Source organism: Antechinus flavipes, chromosome 2 (genome assembly GCF_016432865.1).
Source record: "Antechinus flavipes isolate AdamAnt ecotype Samford, QLD, Australia chromosome 2, AdamAnt_v2, whole genome shotgun sequence".
NCBI classification, from domain to species: domain Eukaryota; kingdom Metazoa; phylum Chordata; class Mammalia; order Dasyuromorphia; family Dasyuridae; genus Antechinus; species Antechinus flavipes.
The window spans coordinates 498321155-498344991 of record NC_067399.1 but is presented as its reverse complement, the minus strand read 5'-3'; the positions used below and the strand labels follow the sequence as shown (position 1 = coordinate 498344991).

General features: G+C 40.2%; 1 protein-coding gene across 1 annotated transcript in view; it reads left to right on the top strand.

Annotated features, from left to right (window-relative positions):
• The window catches only part of NIBAN2 (niban apoptosis regulator 2), a 97617-nt gene that overhangs the window by 46444 nt on the left and 27336 nt on the right, over nt 1–23837 (top strand). The window contains exons 2-3 of the mRNA XM_051980031.1: nt 12277–12407; nt 22146–22274. Coding sequence (XP_051835991.1) covers nt 12277–12407; nt 22146–22274 — 260 coding nt within the window. The remainder of the gene's footprint in view (nt 1–12276; nt 12408–22145; nt 22275–23837) is intronic.

The window sequence follows — 23837 nt, the reverse complement described above, 5'->3', positions numbered from 1 at the left end:
GAGAGAGAGAGTGTGTGTGTGTGTGTGTGTGTGTGTGATGGGAAGTAAGGATGGAAAGGTAATTTGGAGCCAGATTGTAGAGCCTCAAATATCAACCTATCCAGGACCATTCATCAAAATAATCTTCCTATGGCATAAGTGTGGCTATATATTACTCTTCTGCTCAAGAATCTTCAGTGGCTTCTAAGTCTGTTGCCCCAAAGAGATCATAAAACAGGGAAAAGAACCTACTTTTACAAAAATATTTATAGTAGATTTGGAAATCAAGGGGATGGAATATCCATCAATTGGGAAATGGTTGAACAAGTTGTGGTATATAAATGTAATGGAATACTATAAATGTAATGGAATAGCTGTAAGAAATGCGGAGTGGGCAGATTTCAGAAAAACCTGGAAAGGATTTTCATTGACTTCCCATTGCCTTCAGGATAAAATATAGATTCTTCAACTTGGCATCTAAATCAGCTCTTGATAAAGACAGGGGCTGTTTTGTTTTCACCTTTATGTACCCAGTGCTTATTAAGTAGATAGAGTGCTTTCCATAATATAAGTGCCCAGTAAATAAATGTTTGACTTGAATTCTTCTTTCTAAAATTCTTTTTAGAATATTTATCACATTCTACTTTTGTATTATTTGTCTACCCTGCTAGACAACAGGAATTATCTTGTTCATTTTTAAAATAATAATCCTTGTTAGAGCTAACAGAAAGCCAGAATATTAGAAGTTATCTAGTGAAATCCTTTATCAATGAGGAAACCCAAAGGGATCAAGTGCTTTGCCCAGGATAACATAGATAGTAAATAGCAGAGCCAGAATTTGAACATCATTCCTGTGACTCAGAATGCACTGTTCTTTCCACAATTAAGTGTTTTTGAAGGAATAAATGATACTCTAGGCAAGACATTCTGTGACATACAGAAAAGTATTAAGACAGTCCCTAGCATCAGATTATTTATAAGTTTTCAGGGGTAAGGACGAGTCACATGTTTATACACCCAACCAAACTCTTTCCTGATGCAGGTGAACATAGTTGTCTGGGTGCTACATTGGCTGTTCCATCAGAATGTAGGTCAGATCTTATGTCCCCTGAAGTAGCTTCTGATATTTATTTGCTAGTGTGTTGTTGTGCAAAGTTTTTTTCATAATTGACCTTAATATTGCCATAATTATTGCCATAAGGGCAATAATTTTCCTTATTGTCCTTAATCTTGAGTCATTGCCTGATTACCGGCTGTTTCCCTACTGTTTAAGAATGGGCTTATGTCTCCACCTTCCAAAAACCCCTCATTCAACCCATCCATCCCTGCTAACTACTGTCTTTTATTTCTCTTCCCTTTTGTGCAAAAACCCTTGAGAAGCTGTATGTAATTGGCTTTCCTCTCCCTCTCCTCACTTCTTTGCGTGTCTCTCTTACTTCTCCTTCTGACACCTCCTCAGTCTCCTTTGCTGGGTTTTTATCCGGGTTGTGTTCCCTAACACTCACTGTCACCCCAAGCGCCATCCTGGGCCTCTTGTTTTCTCCTTCTATAATGTTTCTCTAGGTGATCTCGGCTCCCCTGGGTTCAGTTATCATCTCTACATAGGTGATTGATTCTCAGTTCGGTTTGTCTAGCCCTAATGACTCTCCTGCCCCTCAGCCTCCCATCTGCCTTTCAAACATTTCACGCTGGATGTGCTGAGACTTCTTCAACTCAACATGTCCAAAACTGAATTCATTCTCTTCCCCGCTTCCTAATTTCTCTATTACTGTGAGGGTGCTAACATCTCGCAGTCATCTAGGCTGGAAACACATCCCAACAACTACTAACGCTTGTTGTTTCCACATTTGCGACCTCTCAGCCCCTATGTCTCTATTATTTTAAAATCAAATTTACACATTTGTGACCTCTCTTGTACACATCCCTTCTCCTAAAACGCCTCAGGCCCTTATTGCCTTACCCCTGTGCTATTGCAATGGCCTGCTGGTTGGTCTTCCTTCCTTGTCTCTTTCTACTCCAGTCCATTTTCTACTTAGTTATCAAATTGATCTTTCTTAAATGCAAGTCTGACCTTGTCACCACCCTCTTCAATAACTTCCATTGGCCTCCTATTACTTTTAGAATCAAGTATGAAATCTTACGGCTTTTAAGGCACTCCATCTTCTTATTCCTGGCATTTTCATTGGCTATCTCCCATTCCTGGAACTTCCTTATTTCTGTTTCCTTGCTTCCTTGGCTTCTTTAAAGTTTCAGTTAAAGTTCTACCTTCTGCAAGAAGCCTTTTGCAGTCTTTAAATTTAGTACCTTCCCTTGGAAGTGAACCTATTTATTACACAATACACATACATGATATACATATATACACGTATACATATTTACATATTTGTTGTTCAGTCATTTCAGTAGTGTCTAATTCTTCATGACCCCGTTAGGCTTTCTTGGCAGAAATACTGAAGTGGTTCACCATTTCCTTCTTCAACTCATTTTGCAGATGAGGAAACTGAGGCAAATAGTGTTAAATGACTTGCCAAGAGTCACACAGCTAGGAAGTATCCGAGGCCAGATTTGAACTTGAGAAGAGTAGTACTGCTTCATGACTCCAAGTGTAGCATTCTATCCACTATACTACCTAGGTGCCCACATATACATATATAGTATTTGATATACATATATGTATATATATTATGCATGTCTTATATGTGTGTGTGTACATCTTACTTGTACTTTGTGCGTGTTGTCTCTCCTTATCAGACAGTGAATTCCTTGAAAATAGGGACTTTTTGTTTTTCTTTGTATCCCCAGGACTTAGGACAGTTTCTTACACATAGCAGGTGCTTGATTAATGCTAGTTGATGGACTAATCATAAAACTATAATTTGTTTGGAGAATCTGGGCTTTGTGCTGGGGAAGACATTTTGGGGGACACACATTTCTTGTGGCAATCATAATGTAAACAGAACCAGAGAAAGGGGAGCCATGACCTCCAGAACCATTTTATTATGCACTTCCCTTTCCAAATCTGACTTCCCTCTCCCAGGCCCATAAGACCTAGCGGCCCCACTCTTTTGTTGAGAGTGCACCTGTGATCCCCATCCTACTCCAACTGTTTTTTCACCTCATGATGGAATTGTGGTATAGCTTTAAAATTGAGGTACATTGGAGGAGTAGAGAGAAGAAATGGTTCCTCATGGAGGAGACAAGCTCTCCCATGGAGGTCTTAGAATGCTGTTATAGACTTGTAGTTTCATAGAAAATCTCAATCGTTACAAGGGATTTAGCCTAAGCCCTCTCATTTTACACATGCTGCAAGGATTGAGTAATGGAGAAACAGTTGATTTTCCTAAGGTTGCCCCGTGAGTGAGTTCTGTGACCATGACCCTATTCTCTGAATTCACAGTCTATTGTGATTTCTAAGCATCCTAATCATATTGGCTACTTAGGACCCAGAAGTCATTGCTCCTGACTTTTGGGTGACTTTTGGACAAGTCAGTAAAATTCTCTGGGACTTAAACTGATGCCAATTAGTTGCCTTCAATATGAGTTCTGGGTCTGGTTTGTGGATGAATAACTGCTGTTTAGGGACATGGGGGTGAATAGTTTGTTTTTGTAGCTGTAGCAGGTGGATCCCGGAGGAAGAGGGCCTTGGGAGCAAAGTGACCCCTATTGTGATGGGGTGAATGGAAAGTGATCTGGGGGCATCAGAAAGCAACCTGAGTATGCTCAAATGGCAGCAGGCATGATTTATGCAAGGGAGCAAGATGAGGTTGGAACTTCAGATGACCCTACAAAGACTGGGAATAATTCTCACAAAACCTTTTATTTCAGTCAAATTAGAATACTCCTTTTTCCCCCAAACATGTTCTATACCCTTCTGTCTCTTTCATATTATTCCCTTGACCTGAAATATCTCAATAGAATGTGTTTATTCTTTAAGACCCCATTCTGATGCTATAGCTCCAATTTCCCCATCCCAAACCAAAAGTGAATATTATTTTGTGTAGCTACTTAACTCTCTCTGGTGCCATAGTTGAATGAATTCCTTTTAGGAACATTTGGAAATAAAAGATTTGTAAATCCCAGTTAATAAATGGAGCATTGGATCTGGAATCAGGAAGACCTGAATTCAAATCCACCTTCAGATTCTTTTTAGCTGTGTGATCCTAGGCAAGTCACTTTACCTAGCTCTGATTCAGTTTCTTCAACTATAAAATGAAAATAATAATAGTCCATACCTCCCAGGATTATTATAAGTATCAAATAAGGCAAAATTTGTAAAGCACTTACCATAATGTCTGGAACATAGTTGGTCATTATCAGTGTTAGCTATTTTTATAAATCCCTTCTGTTTCCTATTCCATCCCACAGAATTAAATTCATAATTATTTGATACCAAATTTCTTGTATCTCTGACCCAACTTTCCATTTCACTCTTTGCCCTGATATTTCTCAGGCAATTATGTCTTGATTCTTCTATGTTCTTAATAATTTTTTTTTCCAGTTTAGATTGCAATTTATGTACATGTCTCATTTCCCCTACTAATCTGTAAGCTCCTTTAGGTGAAGAACTTACTTGTCTTTGTACCCCCAAAGCCAACACTGAACCTTGCTTGTGGTAGATACTTGTTAAATATTTTGGAATTGAATTAGGAACTATAATCTAAAAGTTTGGGATTGCTTTCCAGAAAAGGACTTAATACTCCAGGAGAGGAAAGACATGGGAGGAAAAGATCTGCATTCCTTTGATTCTATTGTGGAAGTGATGTTTTAAATAAAAATCATATTTCAGGAAACAAAGAACACTGACCTTGAGTGTCAGGAAATCTTTTATTCTCTTCCAGGCCCTGCCATGAACTAAATGACCTTCAACAGATCACTTTAATCTCTAGGCCTCAGTTTTCTCACTGGTAAAATAAGAGTGCTACCAGAGAGAGATCTCTTTTTAATTGAACTGAGTGTGGATTACGACATAGCATTTTCACTTCTTTTGTTGTTGTTTGCTTGAATTTTATTTTCTTTTTGATCTGATTTTTCTTGTGCAGCAAGAAATTGCATAAATATGTATGCCTATATTGGATTTACATATATATTTTATCATGTTTAACATATATTGGATTATTTGCCATCCAGGGGATGAGGGGGAAATTGGAACACAAGGCTGTATGTTTTGAAAATAAAAAATTTCAATTAAAAAAAAAAAAAGGAAATGGGCAATATGCTTCTCTGTGGGTCTTCCAGAATTGTGTTTGGTCATTTCATTTATTAGTGTTGTTTAGTTTTAGGTTTTTGGTTTTTTTGGTCTTTAAATAAATAAAAGGAGTGCTGGACTAGGTGATATCAAAGGTACCTTCTAGCTCTAAGGCTCTATGAAAATCTGTGTTATTTTATTTTTTTTTAGGTTATAGGTATTTAATAAGAAATTATAAGGTGTCTGGATAAGAAAGACCAAAGGAGAAGACTGATTACTGAGTTATTTAGAGGAAGACATAATAAGAATCAGATTTCTGAAAGAACTTAGCAAATGTTCATACGGGGACCATGTGGTAGGAATTTGAGCAATAAAATCATTAGGGTTGGTTGGTTCCAAAGGATGTGTTGACTGTAATTCAAATTTGGGGGATGAAAGAATTGTGAAAAGAGTGTTGAGGGTGGGGTAAAAGAATGCGGGAAGAAAAAGGACAGATTGTACAAATATCCCATTTAGTTAAATGAAGTTGGGAGTGTATGCTAGGCCCTTGGAACAGTGGGCAAGGTGGATGCTGGTTTGTAAGGTCAGTGGCCTTGCGTCAAAGCAGACACCAATGAAGCAGAAGGAAGTAGGAATTGTCAAGCATTTGGACCAAGTGAAACTACTTAAATGCATACTTCTCTAGAAGTCTAGAATTCAAGGCCCTTTGCACTCTAGCTTCCACCTACCTCTTCTGCCTTTTGTCCCACAGCCCTCCCTGAGCATTCCATTCCTGCCAACCACACCATGCACAATCCTGCATCTTGCCTTTGCCCATGCTACTTGCCCTGCTTACCTTACCCTTACCCCAGCTCCCCCTGGCCAGATCCCATTCTTCCTTCAAGGCTCACTATTAGTTCCACTGCCTATATGAAGCCTTAAGGAAACAGCTAGCCTGCAGTGGACTCCCACTTGCACTTATTACATACAGCATTCATTTGATAACCACTTTCAGGCTTTTTTCATGTTTTCTGCGAACAAGCTTTAGTTTCCTTCTATCCTAAAAACAAAAGAAAACAAACAAAAGACCCTCCCTCAGCTCAGTATGCTCTCAAGTTTACCAGCCTTTCCCTTCTTCCTTTTCCTTTTAAATATCCTCAAAGAGTTGTCCATCCTCAAATTTCTCGCTACCCACTCAAAGCCTTATAATATGGCTCCTCTGGAAACTGCTATCTCAGAATTCATAAATGACCTCTCATCACCAAGATTTTCAGTCCTCATCATCTTTGACTTTTTTGTAGCATTAAACATTTCAACCATGTCCTTTATAATTGGAATTCTTCCTTGGGTCCCATGATACACCAACACTTTCCTGGTTTTCCTCCCACTTCTCTAACAGGATCATATTTCTGTCTCCTTGCCAGTTCATCTTTGTGCTCGTAGCCCCTCAATTCAGACACTTCCCAAAGAGTACATTTATCTCTTTCTATACCTTCTCTCTCAGTGGCTTTATCTGTTCCTATAGTTTTAATTAACCTCTGATAGACTCTCAAACCACTATCTCCAACCTGACACCTTTCCTGAGTTATTGACCTACTTTTCTAATTGCCTGGCTCATCGGCTCCTTTCTGATACTTCCTGACCTGCTCTGTCAAACCAGCTCTGACTTTCCGGTTTCTGTTGTCACCATTCTCTGTCATTCAGCCTCAAATCTGTTGTGTTTTACTCCTCCTTTGCCTTCTGTGGCTGTATCCAGTTCCATCTATCAACCTTATGCCTCGATGTGGTCCTCTGGCTCTTTCAGGATGCCCATTTTGGAGTAAGTACAGCGGCAACGGGAATAGAAACCTACCTGACTGGCCAATTCAAGTTCTCCACAGGACTTTAATGAGTGAACAGTCATAGAACTCAAATCCCTCAAGAGCAAAGACTGTGTCGGCTTTCATTTCTGGGTCCCTAACACCAGTACGATGGCTTGCACATACAAGTCACAGCAAAAATTAACTGATTTGAATTGTAGAATTTGGAACCTTCTCCTTTGTCTTTAGGGATCATCGTTTTCACATTCATCCCACAAACCTCTTTGTGGCTGGACAGAAGGAGGGAAATCAGAGAGCTCCTAAAATGTGTGTTGTACCTTCTATCTAGAACAGTCCCGGGATTTAAGAACCTATGAACCTAGGGGCAAATCTGGGACAAAACTGGAGGTTGCTATGCCTGTAGTTGAATGCCTGGTCACTGGGAATTGGATTGAATGGGGCAGGGATAATGATTCATAAGATCTTAGGATCATAATTTCAGAACTGAGTCCCTCTAGTTCAACTCCCTCATTTTGTAGTTGAAAAAACTGAGACTCAGAGAGGTTATGTGGCCTTCCCAAAGCCATACATATTTATTGTTTTTGTTGTTCCATCATTTCAGTGATGTTCAACTTTTCATGGCACCTTTTGGGTTGTTGTTGTTTTTTTTTTAACAGAGATATTTTAGAGAATCTCTCTTTGCCCTTTCCTTCTACCTCCATTTTACTGATGGGGAAACTGAGGCAAACAGAGTTAAGTGAATCAGGGTCACACAACTAGGAAATGTCTAAGACTGTCTTTGAACTCAAACCATGATCTTGGGCAAACTATTCTGTCCTTTCTGAACTTGTGTACCTATTGTGCCATTTCCCCTCTAGCCTGTCTCAAAAGGGCATGAGGAAGAAAAAGATTCAAGGTATTTTTACAAGATTTGCTAGACTGAAACACTGGACATTGTGGTGGGGTCAGTAATTGCAACAAATCTAATTAGACTCACTCCCTCCTCACCAAGCATTCCCTCATTGGGGAGATGATCCAGGACTCTTTTATAGTTTGTCCCCAAATCCTTTCCCACCTCATCCAGAGGAGTCTCTGGGAGGGACAGTCATGATGAAGCTGTTAAGAGATAACTGATAACTTCATTTTATTATTGTTGTTGTTTCTTTGCTACTTGGAAACCACAAGCACCTTGTTTCAGCTCCTCTTGAAAGGAGTTGTTGCTATTTCTCCTGTTGCATCAATGATGGTTCCTCTTAAAGCACCAGGATAGCTGAGTTTAGGTTTGGGGAAGATTGGGAAGCCGGAGGCCCCCTTTGGCAAGGACTTCTGGCTTCCCGCCCAGCCCACATGCTGACTCCTGCAGGAAGGGCCATTGGTTTCCCTCTTGGCCTGAACCTTTGAAAGTCAGGATTTTACAGGTCTACAGAGTCTCCTGAGGCCATCCTAGCTAGGAAGAAATAGCACATACAGTCTCCTCGCCCATCCGAGGTGCCAGGTAGAAAGCTGGTGGGTAGTAGCATGAGGATGGGGACTGGGATGTGTGAGAATTCAGCTGCTGGTAAGAATGAGAGCCAGCCCACATCTGGTTAGCCCTGTCATGTTCCCCCTCTCCCTTCATCCAACCTAGCAATTAGTATACAACGAGTGCCTACTCACAATCCAGAGGGCTTTCTCTGGATCCCCTGTAATCAAGTCAACAAATGTCTGAATGCCTACTGTGTGTCCTGCATGTCCCAACTAAAAGCCTACCTTCTACAGGAAGCTTTTCCCAAATCCTCTTGGTTCTATTCCTTCTATTGATTATTTCCATTCAGTTCATTCTGTATATAGCTTGTTTGTACATATTATTTTGCATATGATTTCTCTGATTAAATTATGAGCTTTTTACCTTTCTTTGTCTCCCCAAAGCTTAGTATAGTACCTAGGACATAGAAACTACTAGTTTCTCTAATGTTTATTTACTGTCAGGAGATGGGAAGCATGCTATATCATTGATATGTTGAAATCCAGATTGATCATTACACTAATCAGAGTTCTTATGTCTTTCAAAGTTTTTTTTTTTCTTTCTTTTTTTTGGCTGAGACAATTGGGGTTAAGTGACTTGCCCAGGGTCACACAGCCAGGAAGTGTTAAGTGCCTGGGGTCAGATTTAAACTTAGGTCCTCCTGACTTCAGAGCTGGTGCTCTATCCATTGCACCACCTAGCTGCCCCAAAAGTTTCTTTTCTTTATATTGACATATAAACTGTTCTGGTTCTGCTAACTTCAGTCTGCATCCGTTCATATAAGTCTTCCTAGGCTTCTCCTACGACGCCACGTTTTCCAGCTGTTCTGTATATTCATCCCTGGGCCAAGTTAGAGGGAAGAAGGCACATTTTTTGCCTTCCAGAGGTTCACAATCTAAGGAGAGGAAGTATTTAAAGTCCTTGAGTAACAAAAATTAACTGAGGGTTAATGAGGCAGTGGATTAGCAGGATCAGAGGTTTAGAGTTAGAAGATACCTCCAAGGTAATCTGATAACAACCTCACATTACAAAGAAACTGAGGCTCAATCAGATAAAGTTTTGAAAAACATCATGGAAGGAAAGGACTTTGAGCAGTGGATGTGTGGATACTGGCTACTTCTGGCACAGTTCAGAGAGACATTTGACTAGAGACCAGTACATTTGGGATCTTCTTTGGCTGCTGAATGACTCCAAGGTGTTTGCCCTATATTGGCATCCAGTCTGGGAGAAGAATGTTGTCATTTTTACAGATTTTCCAGTTTCTTAAGTGCAGCTGTTTCTGCCCCACTGCAGAAGCTGCCATGAGTACACAGTTTTATAAAGAATTCTAATTGTGCCTCTGTCTTCTCTCTGCTGACATCTGGCCACCTGGCCTTGACCAGGACCAATCAATCCTGTGCTTTGCTTTTGGCAGTGGCCAATTGGCATCCTTATTTGTTGGTTGGCTTGTGTGTTGATGACTTGGCAACACTTGTGCTCAATTTAGAGTAACATCCTGTTCCTTTATCTTGCTAGACCCTGGCAGAAGAGTGATTTGGGGAAGAAGTTAATAATCATATAAATCTTTCAAATCAGCTTACATGAAAATTTGTACATGAGAGAAATAGAAAAGGGATCCTCTTAGTCCATTTTAATAGATGATTTCAAAATGGATGCCTTCTCTAAGGAAAACCCCCACAATGCTGAGCTATTAAGCAGTTTCCAGAATCTCAGGTCCCTGAGAATTCTTTACTCACTGAGAAAATTATCATACTCCTACACATGACATATTTGTTCCTGCCTCCAAGTCTTCACTTACACAGTTTCTCCCTCCTGGAGTTCCACTTCTTCTTCAAGTCCCAGCTCCTCCAGGAAGCTTTCACTGATTATTCCACACCACAATGACCCTTCCTTCTTCAAGCCCCTATTGTCAAATGACATGATTTAGAATATGATTAATAATATGATTAGTCTTGTTCTTTAACTATTTCATGGGAATAAGGCCTATCTCCCCAACTAGATAGCTGTTAACTAACTTCTTGAGGATGGGGATCATAGCTTACATGTTTTTGTCTCCCTGACAGAGCCTAACTCTATACCAAATACAAAGTTGCTGTTTACTGCAGGGTGGAAATTTCATTTGAAATATTGGTTGTTTTCTCTCTATAGGTCTCTCTTTCCCTCTTCCTTTCCTTATCTGTCTCTCTGTATTTGTGTGTGTGTACATACACATTTCCCAGGCTACATATTCTTGAAAGCAATTTTTTCACAGCTGTTCCTCTCTCACATCTATTCCTTGAGTAAAATAGATACTATATGCAAGATCATTGTGGCTTGGTCTTTATTCTCTGTCACTTATTAGCTTATATAACCTCAATTGTCTCATCAATAAAATGGAGATCACAGGATTTAGAACTAGAAGGGAACTTGGATATCATCTAGTTCATTTCTTCTCTCCTCAGTGCCCTCCCCCACTCCATTATGTAGGTAAGTAAACTGAAGTTGAATAAGTCTAAATGATTTTCCCAGGGTCACACAGCTTGCAAATTGTGGAGTAGGTATTTGAACCCAGGTTCTGTGACTTCATATTTAAAGCTCATTATCCCAAACTAAATAACATGTGATGTGCATGAAGTCAGGGAGCAATATTCAGTGATCTCTTGAAGTTTCAGTCCTAAGACCAGTGCTTGCAAATCTTAGGAAAGTGGCTAGCCCCTGGCTTCACCTTCCTAAGAATGGTAATGCTTCAGTTCTATTGTAGAGTCTTTCTCTAGTTAATGATTGATTGTCTTTTCATACTTCTGGGATTTGAACTAATTCCTCCCCCTTTTTCTCCCATCCTCAGCAGTTCTACAAATCTCTCCTTTCTTTTCTTAGAGCTGTGACTAATCATGACTGAATTTCCTTCTGTGAAAGAAGGTGAAAGGGGGTACCCTGGGAGATCCATAGTAGGTTGTGTAGATTGGACTGAGTTTGTATGGCTGGTCAAAGTCCTTTTATATCTGTGGTACAAGAGGGATCATCCTTCAGGATTGCTAGAAAGTGGAGAGAATTCTGGGCTGATGAGTCCGCCCTCCATCCAGCTGCCAAAGTAATTTTCTCATAACTCACTTCTAACCATGCCCTCACCCTACTCAGTAAACTCCAGTAGTTCCCTGTTGCCTTTAGGATAAAATATAACTGACTTTTAAAGTTCTCTATGACATGGCCCCAGCCCAACTTCCTGGATGATGATACTTTATTGACCTTCCTACATGCTACATTCCAGCCAAATTGAACTCTCTGTTCTTCATTCATAGCATTCCATCTTTTGTGTCCATGTCTTTCCTGTCCCCTCCCCCAATTTTCTAAGTCCTTCCTTAACTTTTACTTAACTTTTGTTTTTGTCATTTAGTTTAGTCACATCAGACTCTTTGTGATCTCATTTGGGGTTTTCTTGGCAAAGACTCGATGGTTTGTCATTTCCTTCTCCAACCCATTTTACAGATGAAGAAACTGAGGCAAACAGTGACTTGCCCAGGTCACACAGCTAACCGTCTGAGGCCATATTTGAACTCACAAAGATGAATCTTTCAACTTTAAGCCCAACATGCTATCCACTGCACTAGATAGCTGCCCAAGGCACTTAATAATAGCCACTTAAGAAGTCAATCTTTATTGATCAGTTGGTATATAAGTTTATTCCCTACCCATTGTTCCTGACAGTAATAAAACCTGAGAACACTTCAAATATCCACCCATTTCACAGATTGAGTGTTGGATAGGCTATATTATTTTAAATGTTCCAAGATACTGTTTCTCTAAGCCAGTGACTAAATACAATTCCTCTTATTTGTTATTTTTCCCTATAGAGAAAACTGGGAAGATTCTGAAAGATTTCTTCCAGTTCTATGAAGACCAGTATGGAGTTGCTCTCTTCAACAGCATGCGCTATGAGATCGAAGGTACTGGGGGGCCACAAGCCCAGCTGCTCTGGCGAAAGGTAAGAGGGTGTATACACTATGTCCATTATTACTATCAACAGCCTGAACATCAAGCTGAAAGCTTCACTCTGATCTCTTGTACTTTTAACTTCACACTGAATCCCTCCAAGAAGGTATTGTTTTTAAAATACTGCTTGGGGCTTTAAATTTTTAGAAAATGTTCTACTAAACTCCCCTCCTACTTTTATTTTCATTACTGCCACGTCTTACTTCCTCTAACTCTCCCCAGGGACAAGACAAAGGAACATTGACTATGTCTGAAAATGTATTTCTCATTTGGTCTCTTTTGTTCACTCCTTGTTGCTTTCTTGCATTTTGTAAGATCAATCTGGATGGAGCGTTCCTTTGTGGTTCCACCCTTTCAGAGTCTCACAGCTCCAGAAATGATTCCGAGGAAGCCACGTATCCAAAGATTTGGAGTCAGGGTCTCAGCGGAGACATTCCACAAACCTTAATTGAATACCTATTCCAGGGCTCCTCAGTTCACTGTCCCTCAGACTCTTGGAGGGCTGGACTAGAGTAAAAACAAAAACTTTGTTTTGTGGGCCTTTAAATAAAGATAAACGTCCTCAGCTGCCGCATCCGCCCACAGGCTGTAGTTTAAGGACCCCTGACTTACTCTGTAGAAGTCCACAAGCATTCATTGGGTCCTTACTACATGCAAGGCCTCCCTGCCAGTAGGGACCAGACATAATTCCCATCTTGAAGGGAGCTTACAGTTCCGGAGGGGAAACAGCATGGATCAGCTTATATTGCCATCATCTTTCTGATGGGACAGGTGTATACTACCATCCGCACAAGAAAGGAGTTGGAGAGATGGCTGTATAGAATTACTAATATCCTTTCCCAGAGATATTACTTGATGACAACTTTGTATCTCCTTTGCGTTTAGTTTTCTGACTACATGTTCTCCCCCTTCATAGAGTGGAAACTCTTTGTAGGCAGGGATGCTTTTATTTTTATATTTGTGTTTGTACACCCAGACCAGTGCCTGACACTTAGCAAGAGCTAATAAATGCTTGTCAAAAGATTAGAGAGTTAAAGCTAAAAGACATGAGGGGTAAGTTGGACCCAGAAGACCTAGAAGAAATGGGCTTAAAAAGGCTTGCAGGGGCAGGGCACCAACTCATCACCGTGCATCTGATTCTGTGGCCTGCCAGGTTGTATACTTTTGCCATTCCTCTGGAATAACTGACATGTATTCCTTCTAGACAGACATCTAGAAATGAGGAGAAAACTCAGGAAAGTCCATTGAGGCCCAAAACATTAGGAATTCCAGCAATGGAAGGGAACTTGTTTATTCTTTCAAGGTCTGGAGAGCCATGTCTCAGCCTTTGTTCTTCCATCCTGTTCCTTCTGTTTGGTCCATTCTGAATTTACTGGAATCAGGAGGAAGCTGGAAAATTTGAACTAAGCAAGCCAGGCTGGGCCCTCAGTCTAAAGGAGTAAAAAGCTGTGTTTCTTTCCAGTATTGTTTTCACTGGAACCTCTTGCCTTTTCAAAAGGTATGTTTTCCCCCTTTCTGCACTTAGGATCCTAGCTTTGACTTTTTGACGTTAAGAGAGTGATAATATCTATCAGCAAATATTTCCTGAGCACTTACTCGGCTCTGTACTAAGCTGTATGGGGGAAGGAGGACAATAAATGGAAATAACTAGCATGACTGGGTAGGCTGTAAACTTATAAGTAGGGCAGTGAATGTTACAGCAATATTAAGGCAGGGTACAGCACCACTTAGGTGGTCAGTGAGAAGCTGCGTTTGAAGGAGGACTGATGTCAAAGAGTTACCCAGAAGTCGTTGCAGGGTAGGGATGAGAAATGGGAAAGGTTCAGTAGTGGCTCAGAGTTCTCCAATGACAGGAGGAAAACCTATGCTACTAAACTTTTGTAAAAGCTCTCCCTCTGGGGAACAAGGCAGCCAAAAGGGCACTACTTTCTTAGGCTATGATGAGAGACATAGTATCCCGGATAAGTGAGATGATAGTTCCACGGTACATTGCTTTAGTCAGACAATATCTGGAATATTATGTAGGGTTCTGGAAGCCACAATTTAGGAAGACTGAACTGGAATCCAAAGAAAGAACTGGGATGGTGAAGGGAATTAAACATGCTAAACACACACACACACACACACACACACACACACACACACACACAATTATTTCAGGAAACTGTTGATATTTGCTTGGACAGAGTAGAATCACTGGGAACATAATAGCTATAGCCAAATAATTAAGTAGCTATTTTAAAGAAGAGAGATCATACTTAATTTCTGCTTGGTCCCAGATCTCAACACTAGGACCAACTGGGAAGAAGTTGCAGAGAAGTGGATCTTGACTCCATTTAAGGAAAAAAAAACCCCAACCATTTCAGTTGTCCAAAAGATGGATATTACCTTGAGGTAGTGTGCTCCTCAGTTGTAGAGATCTTCAGGCAGACCCTAGATAGCTACCTCTTGGAGTTGTAAAGAGAATTCTTGTTCAGGCACAGATTGGATCAGCTGCCCTCTGATGTCCCTTCCAACTTTGGGATTCTGCCATTTTGCATCAGTTAGATCTATAGGAAGAATACCAGTCCAGAAAAGGACAATGAAAGTAGAGAACTAGACATTGGAGTTGCTGGTCCCCTCTAGGAGAAAGAGAAAGGAATCCATTAGTGTTGAGCATAACATATGGTAGCTCTTGTTCTCTGGTCTCCACCTGTATGCTTCATGTGTACATTGGCTTGTACTCTCCTTCCCCAGAGGGGTATGGAGGAAAATGGCAGTCATGAAGATGACTAATCTCATCCAATGCTTGTGCAGCACATTTTCCTAAGAAGTTCAGAATGTATCACTCTCATTTAATCCTCACACCTTATCAGTAAGAGAGTGAAAGAAGAAAAAGCTATCATTATCTCTATTTTACAGATGATATGATTTAAACAGATTACAGTGTGGAGAGCTCAAGCATTGAATTCAATCCAGTTTCTTCCTTATGTCTAGCTAATAGAAAACTCTGCAATTTTAAAATTACTCTGTTGTTACAGACAGAATCTTAAAGCTGGAGAAACCTCGGAATCCAAGTCCTACTTCTCATTCTTAGTGTCCTTCCTGCATCATCTCTGTCAGAAACTCATCCGGCTTTTGCTAGGACGCTTCCAGTGATAGGAAGCCCAATGCTTAAAAATTGGCAACCTTTTCCTTGTCCAAAAGCCTTTATTCTCATAGAAAGTTCTTACTTTAAAAAGGTCCTTTCTGAAATATGTCACTCTCTACATACTGGTCCTAGTCCTGTCTTCTGGAGTAGGATAGGACACAGCAAAATTCTAATACATCTTCTGTAAAACAGCTTCTCAAAAAGTGGAGGATGGCATCCTGTCCCTTCCCACATTAAATCTTTCCTCTCTCCCAGATCCTTGGCTTGAAAAATTCTTTATCCTCCTGATCCTCTTCCTTGGCTCACGTTCTCCAATTTGTCAATCTTCCTTTTAAAATGGAATATCCCCACCTGATTACAGCTTGCTGAGTTGAGAAAAATCTGTTAACCTTTCTCATTTCCTCGTCTAAAAAATAAATGAATTGTGCTTGAACACCTCTAAAGTCTCTGCCAGCTTTAAATCCATGATCCAGTGGTGCCTCGATGATGCCTTGAGTAGGCTCCCTGGCTCACAGTGCCACCAACAGGGATTTAAACTGGTCGTGAGCATAAACTGAGATGATAATTGTAAGCACTTAGTGCAGTGCCTAGCACACAGTTTAATATCTATGTGTACACACACACACACACACACACACACACACACACACACACATATTTATGTGTCTGCATATATACATATATTTAGTCATAGTTTATATCTATATACTTATCCATGTATGTAGTTATATAAATGTTAATTTATCAATCAGTGAGCATTTATTAAGTACCTACTGTGTGTCAGGATGTGATGACCTACCCTGTGGGAAGATACAAAGAAGTCCCAGTTCTCGAGAAACTCACATTCTCCTGGAGAAGACAAGTTCTTGTTATAAATGTACAAGGCTTCTCCTGGCGGAGGGTGGGGGAGAAGAGTTTGTTTCAACAGCCTTGAAGGTGCTTGAGATAAGCACTGTGGAATACTTAAGAGCTTGGTCAGACATCAAAGACAGCACAGACGTCACATCTCCAATTGTCTTGACTTTTGTCCTTTCACTGGACTTTTGATAACTGAAAAGAGAGTGTGACTGGTGACTTTACTCAATTCTGCCTCCCACAAATCCAATTCATGTGCAAGTTGCCCAATATTGTCATTAGTCCTCTTAAAAAACAAAGGACACGTCACCACCACACACACACGCACTCACGCACACACACATTTTTACATCAAATGAAGAAAACACAGTGGGAAGGACTGAGTCCTAACTTTGGAATCAGAGGACCCACTTCTGATCCAGGCTTTGCCACGCATGTAATGGTAGATCAGACATTAAGTTTCTCTAGCCCTTGTAAAACGAAGAAAGACTGCTAAGATGACCTTTCAAGTCCTCTGATCCTGTGAAAGAGGAAGGAGAGAAGATATATTATTATTGTTAAATTCACAAGTGAGGACACTGTGTGTGTGTGTGTGTGTGTGTGTGTGTGTGTGTGTGTGTGTGCGCGCGCATGTATATATCCTTCTAAATCCAGCTCATGTTCCAGGCCCAGGAGATTTAGTGATAGGAGACAGAAGAATGAATGAAGGCTGAGCACAAGGTCCTGTGAACTATAACACGGTGATCATCATTTATTTGGCATTTATTTGGTACCTGGCCTTTAACAAGCTCACCAACCTAATCTCTCCCTACCACCTATGTATTAGATTGCAGGAACCTCCATTGGCTAATTTCCTCATGTTACAAATGAGGAAACTGAGGTCTAGGAAGATTTAAGTGCCTTGACCAACATATTTACAAGTGGTAAGCATCAGATACATGATTTGAACCTAGTCATCAGAATTTGAAACCTATGCCTCCCTAATTGGAGGCATCTCTCTCATCACCCCTCTTCAACCCTTTTCCCATCCCCAACTGTCTTTCTTTCTTCCTAGTTCTTTCTTTTTCTTTTTTTAAAAAATAGTCTTTTATTTTTCCAAATACATGCAAAGATAGCTTTCAACATTCACTCTTTCAAAATATTGTGTTCCAAATATTTCTCCCTTCCATCCCTTTCCATAGACAGCAAGCGATCCAGTATAGGTTAAATATGTGCAATTCTTCTAAACATATGTCTGTATTTGTCATGCTACACGAGAAAAATCAGAACAAATTTCTTTCTAGTTCCGAGGTTTATCAGAGGACAGTATACAAGGGACCAAAGAAAAATGTTTCTTACAGATATTTGGACAGAAGTCTCTATTCCATTTCCCTTGTATCATAGGTTAGATGTCAGGATATATCTTTTCTTGAGAATAGCCTCTCTTTTCTTGGTTCATAAAAGGGGTTTAAGAATAAATTTTTTTCCCTTTAAAGATAGGTTAAATTTCTTAAGCCTTCTGGAAGTGATGGTGATACATTTTCTTAGCCCAACTGTGTTTTTGCGTATTACTTTGCATGAATTTGTATCAACCAGAGCAGAGAAGGCTTAAAGCTCTGATTAGACCATGTCCTTGGGCCCTTGATAAGGCTAAGGATTATAATGGAAATGATTTCCTCTGAGATCCATGATTGATTTAACAACAATCACCTGGGACCTTGGGAGCTTTCAGAACCCTTGAAATGAACTAATCAATAAATATTTATTGAGAATCTGCCACAATATACTTAAATACTTAAACTCTACCTTGTGAGAGATTGGGTGAGAGATGCAGGAAAAAAAAAATCTAAGACACAGTCCCTCCTCCAGCTAGTTTACAGGAAACAAGGTATTTATGCATTCAACAACTAAATATGTGATGGAATCTGATTAAGATTTCACACTGAAATGAATGATGTGGAAATAATATAGGAGTTTAGAGAAGGAAAAGATTAGCTAACCAGAAAGACTTCAATGAAGAAGGAGGAACATGATCTGGCCTTACAGCACTGGATTAGGAGGAAAGCGCTCCAGACTGGAAGAAGAGTGACTCATAATATAATTCGACAAGCCTGAGACCATTCACTGTTGAAACTTCTATTACCTGCTGCTGAAAGACACTTTCTGCTGTTGCCATTTCCTGAGACAAGCCAATAGTCAGAGAAATCCATCAGGTCCAAAACTAGAAAGAGATGAGGTTGTGTGGTGATGTGACGATGAGAGAACCTCAAGCTGGTGTATGAATTCTGGTCCTAGTTCTGCACTAACAATATTTATTACTTTAAATCGCCGGATCCCTGTGATCTTCAGTTTCCTCGTCTGTAGTATGGCCTTGGATGTGTTTACAGGTCTTGTCCACCACTGTGAAATTCTTATTCCATGATTGCATGAGTCTATGACTCAGTCTCTTTTCCCACTGGACAGTTGAGAAAGGTTAGGGGAGAAATCAAGGGTGAATGACTCCCCATTCCTTGGAAATTCCCAGTAAAGAATGCCTGCATCTTACAATGGAAGAATTTATTCAGCAAGATTCTTTATTCCCTTTCCTGTTAACCTTCTTCAACTTCTGAAGGCAACAGGGGTTCTTAACTAGTTTCTATTCTCTTGCTCCTTTCTTCTAGAGTCTTAGTGATTCTTTTTGACTATAGCATCGGAGAGTCTTAGACCTGAAATGGACCCTCATGTTCCAAAATTTCGCGTTAAGTAGCTGGAAGTGGAACCCAGCTCTTTTAATTCCTAATCCCATATTCTGTCTCTCAGAGTTCTTTCTTCTCTTCCAACCTTAAACTTGGTTCACCAAGTCCCCGCGTGGAGGGGAATGATCTTTCTCATTTTCTCTTGATTTCAGCAGTTATGATTCTGTGTGGATTTATGACAGAGTTATGCTGCTTCTACAATAATCTCAGCCTCGAAATTCAGTTTTCTTTTCCTCTTCTAGTCAGGCTGTTTCTGAAATTTGGTAAACAATACTCAAACCGGCGAATCTCCCAACACACACCTACTATAAGCTGCCTAAGAGTGAGTGGGGGCAGAAGCAGGGAGAAGAAGCCTGAACCTAGATCCTGCTAGGAAAATCAGCCCTTGCACGTATATGGCCACCATTGAGAAGAACGCACATGGTCCCATCCTTCTGGGAAGTCTGGAGAGGGGAAGGAAGACCAACTGAAGGAGGGGGATGGGTGGGTCTGAACCGAGGAAAGGACCTCCGTTGTGGAGGGCGGACACGCCCCAGAAGAGGCCAAGCTGGGAGACTGAGAAAATAGATCCTTCTGTGCCTTACTAGAAATGGGGGAAAGATGTGTTTGCCAAATTTAGCGTCTGCTTTAGATTCTAAATATAGACCTTTAAGCTTCGAGTGCTTTGTGACTTTGCAGAGGCACAGTTCTAAGTGACTGCCTCCCCCCTCCCGCTTTTCTTTTCTTTTCTTTTTTTTTGGTAAATATTTTTAATCCCTGGGTAGGAAGCAGCTTAAGAGGCCCTATTGTTTGTGTACAATGGGTTTTCACTTGAAAAAAAGGAAAATTTATCTGAGTTTCCCCCTTGAAGAGCAGGAGGAAATGATGTATATTGCTGAACAGGAGCATCAAATCATGTTCCGATTGTGCTCCTTGGGAGAGGTTCTGAACAATGGCCTGGGTCTGTGTCCTAGTCCATGCAGAAGCACCAAATAAATGAAGCATTTGTTCTTTCATTTTAGAAAATGTTTTGGTGGGTTCAGTGGTTTCAGAATATACCTGTTTGGTATTAGCTCTCAACCAAGTTGTCTTGTGAGAACTTTGGGTTCAGTTCCTGCTTTGACAAAGAGAAGTTATGTTCTTCCAGGGCAGGCGCTGCCTTTTGCCTTTCTTTAGATCCCCAGTGCTTAGCAAACTGTCTGGCACATAGAAGGTGCTCAATAAATGCTTCATGAGTGACAGACTGATTAGGGTGGAATTCACATGCTTCTCTTTATGACTCTTCAGAATCCTTTTCCTCCTTCCACACTCATCTCAGCTGCCACCTCCTTCTTGCAGCTTTCCCTGATTTGATTCTATCCTTTGTACAGCTGAAAGTGTCCTTTCCATCCTTATATTTTTCTTGAAAATATTTTTTTGGATCCCTCTTTTGCTTTCATCACATTCTACCTTGTGTTATCTTGTATATGTCATATTTTCCCTTCCATCAGAAAATGAATTCCTTGAGAAAAGAACTGTTTCATTTACATCATTGTATTCCCAGAACTAAGTATGATATATATATATATGTAATATGTATATACATGTATATTAGTGTGTATGTGTATATGTATATACACACATCAGAGCTGCTTTAAAAAATGTTTATGATCTGAATGAATGGTCCACTTTTGCTTTCTGCTATGGTTCAGTGGTCTTATCTGAGACTTGAAGACTGGCTATATTCTTTGAACTTAATTATTCTAAGGAGTCAGATCTTCCAGTCATTAAACAAAGTTCTTTTTTCCCCAATGTTTTATTGATGTTCTTTTTCTTTTTTTACATCACCATTCCATTCCCAAAATAGAAGCCTCTCATAATGAATAAGGAGACTCATGGAAATTAAGTTAATAAATTGGTCAAAAAGAATTGGAAACCTAAGGAATGTCTATCAGTTGGGAAATGGTTGTACAAATTTTGATTTACTAATGTGATGAAATACCATTATGCTTTAAGAAATAGTGAAAGAGACCATTTCAGAGAAACCTAGGAAGACTTATATAAACTAATGTAAAGTGAGATGAAATAACCAAGGGAACAATTTATAACATAATAACAGTGTTGTTGAAACAAAAATCTTTGAAAGAATTAAAAACTCTGAAAAATACAATGACCAACTATAATTCCAGAAATCTCATGGTGAAACATGCTACCCAATTCTTGATAGAAAGATGATGGATCCAGAGTAGAGAATGAGATTTTTTTTTTTTAATATAACCAATGTACAGATTTGTTTTGCTTGATTATATGTGTTTATAATGGGTTCTGTTTTTCTTGCTTTCTCAATGGCTGTGCATGTGGGTGAAGGAGAGAGAGAAAAATCAGAGGAGGAAGATCTTTGTTTGAAAATAAAATTTAATTAAAAATTTTAATTTAAAAAAATCAACCATAATGGAAAAAGCATATCTCATTTCATACTTATAATTTACCATCTCTTTGCCTAGAAGTGGAAGACTTTCATCACTGTCAAATCTCTGATGTCAAGATTGATCACTGTATTGATTGGAGTTCTAAACATATAGGAGAGTTCAAGGGAGAACTAGAAAACAGATTTTGATCAAATGAAAGCATCAGGGAAGAGCTTCCTTGATAGCAAGTTCCAAAGGTCCTTCTTCTCATAGTCTTGGTAAAAGGGAATTGGAAAACAAGAAAATTTTAAAGTTGGAAGAGACATTTGAACATATAATGTTAAAGCTAGAACAGAACTTAGAGGCTGTTCAGTCCAGCCCCTCTGTGAGCCCCAGAAAGAAGATGGGAACCAAATAGAGCCAGGTGTGACTATCGGAGCATTGCTTTTTCCCATTAAACCTCACTTCATTTTCTAAGTTTATACCAGTTTTGTGTGGAACAGATTTTTTTTTTTGTTCCAAGTGGCCTCTGCTTTGATTGAACCCATCGCTCAGAACTCTTAGCCCCCTGGGATAATAGTGAAGAAACAGGCCAGATTCTTTTGGGTCGGTCCTGAGCCTGCTGTGGCCCTGCTTCCCCACCTCTGCTGTGTTCTCTTTCACAGGTGCCATTGGACGAACGAGTCATCTTCTCTGGGAACTTGTTTCAGTACCTGGAAGACAGCAAGAAGTGGAGGAATCGCTTCAGTCTCGTGCCACACAACTATGGGCTCGTGCTCTATGAGAACAAGGCTGTGAGTTCTGTTGGACCAGACTGGAACGGGACTGGAACAGCTGGACTGTGGGGAGGGGCAGTGAGGGACCAGGCCCAGGCTTTCTGGGAGTCGAGCCCACCTTCTTTCCTTGGCATGAGATCCCCCCTCACTCTGAGTCCTTTGTTATAATGGCTTTGCTATCATCATGATCGTCATTATTATAATTTATTCCTGGGTCTGGGTGCTCAGGGAGCCTTGTCAGTCCTGCTCCCCACCCCAATTCCCTACCCAGCATGCAGCCTAACCCTCCACCTTTTCTCTTCATCTCTACTCAATATAAACCCAGTATAATTACTAGTGTCACTATGTTCCTGGTCCATAGTCAGGGAGAGACTAGCACTGAGTTTGTGGTTTCACTGGTGTGGAGCACTCCTTGGTGAGGAAACTCTTCGCCAATGCAGATTCTCCTACCAGTGATAAGATGTACTTTTTCTATTAAACTGTTCTTGATTTTGCAAGTTTCTACCAGTTTGTGGATGTGGGACAGATTTCTTGGTTCCAAGTAGCCCACGTCTTGATTGAATTTGTAACTCAGACCTCTTTGCTAGTATCATGGCGTATCCAGGTCCTGGGTATAAATAAGATGTATCTTGGTCTTAGAGATTTGCCTGGCACCCTGGGAGGTTTAAGGACTTTGCTATGGTCATACAGCCAGTATATATGGGGCAGAACTCGAACTGGGGTCTCCCTGACTTCAAGTTCAGTTTTTATATATCTCACTGAGTTTTGGCCACTGTAAGCGCTTAAATGCTTATTAATTGACTGTTCTAGGAGAGGAGCAGAAAGGAAAGACAAGCTGGGGTAGATTTTTTTAAAAAGCTGACTCTCTTTATCTGCATCTCCTGTGGGGAAGGGGTGGTATGGATAATCAGAATAGACAGATAAGGCCTGAATTGATTGTTGCCCTTGGTTACTACTTCCTTTCCCACCAAAACCTTCCTCCAAGCAAGCTCTGAGCAGTTAAACTGAATTTTGTCTCCTGGATGGTGTCATGTCCCTTGCTTAAGCAAAAATGATATACAACATTGATAAAAATCCGGCTCTGGTTCATTTTATGTAATTTGAAGCTTTATAAAGGCATTTTAAGGATGGAATACTTCACATGTTGGGTGGTGGCGCCTACTGGTAGGGCAAAATGCCAGCCCAGCTCTGTTAACATGACCCCAGTCTTGGAAGGGTTTGGAAGCCATCTAGTCTGACTGTATCTGGTACCCAAATTCCTCCTACAACATCTTAGACAAGTGCTTTGTCTAGAATCTGTTTGGATAGATTATTAAGGTATTTCTCTTGCCTTGGTGTTTTGTAGGAAGTCATTCACTGGTGTGGAGAACTCCTTGCTGAGGAAACTCCCTTCACCAATGCAGATTCTGTTACCAATGATAAGATGTACTTTTTCTATTAAACTGTTCTTCATTTTGCAGTTTGTGGATGTGGAACAGATTTCTTGGTTTCAAGTAGCCTCAATTCTTTATATAGAATATTCAGGAAAAGAACCATTGGGGTTGGGGTATGGTGTCAGAGAAGGTTAGTACTACTTTAAAG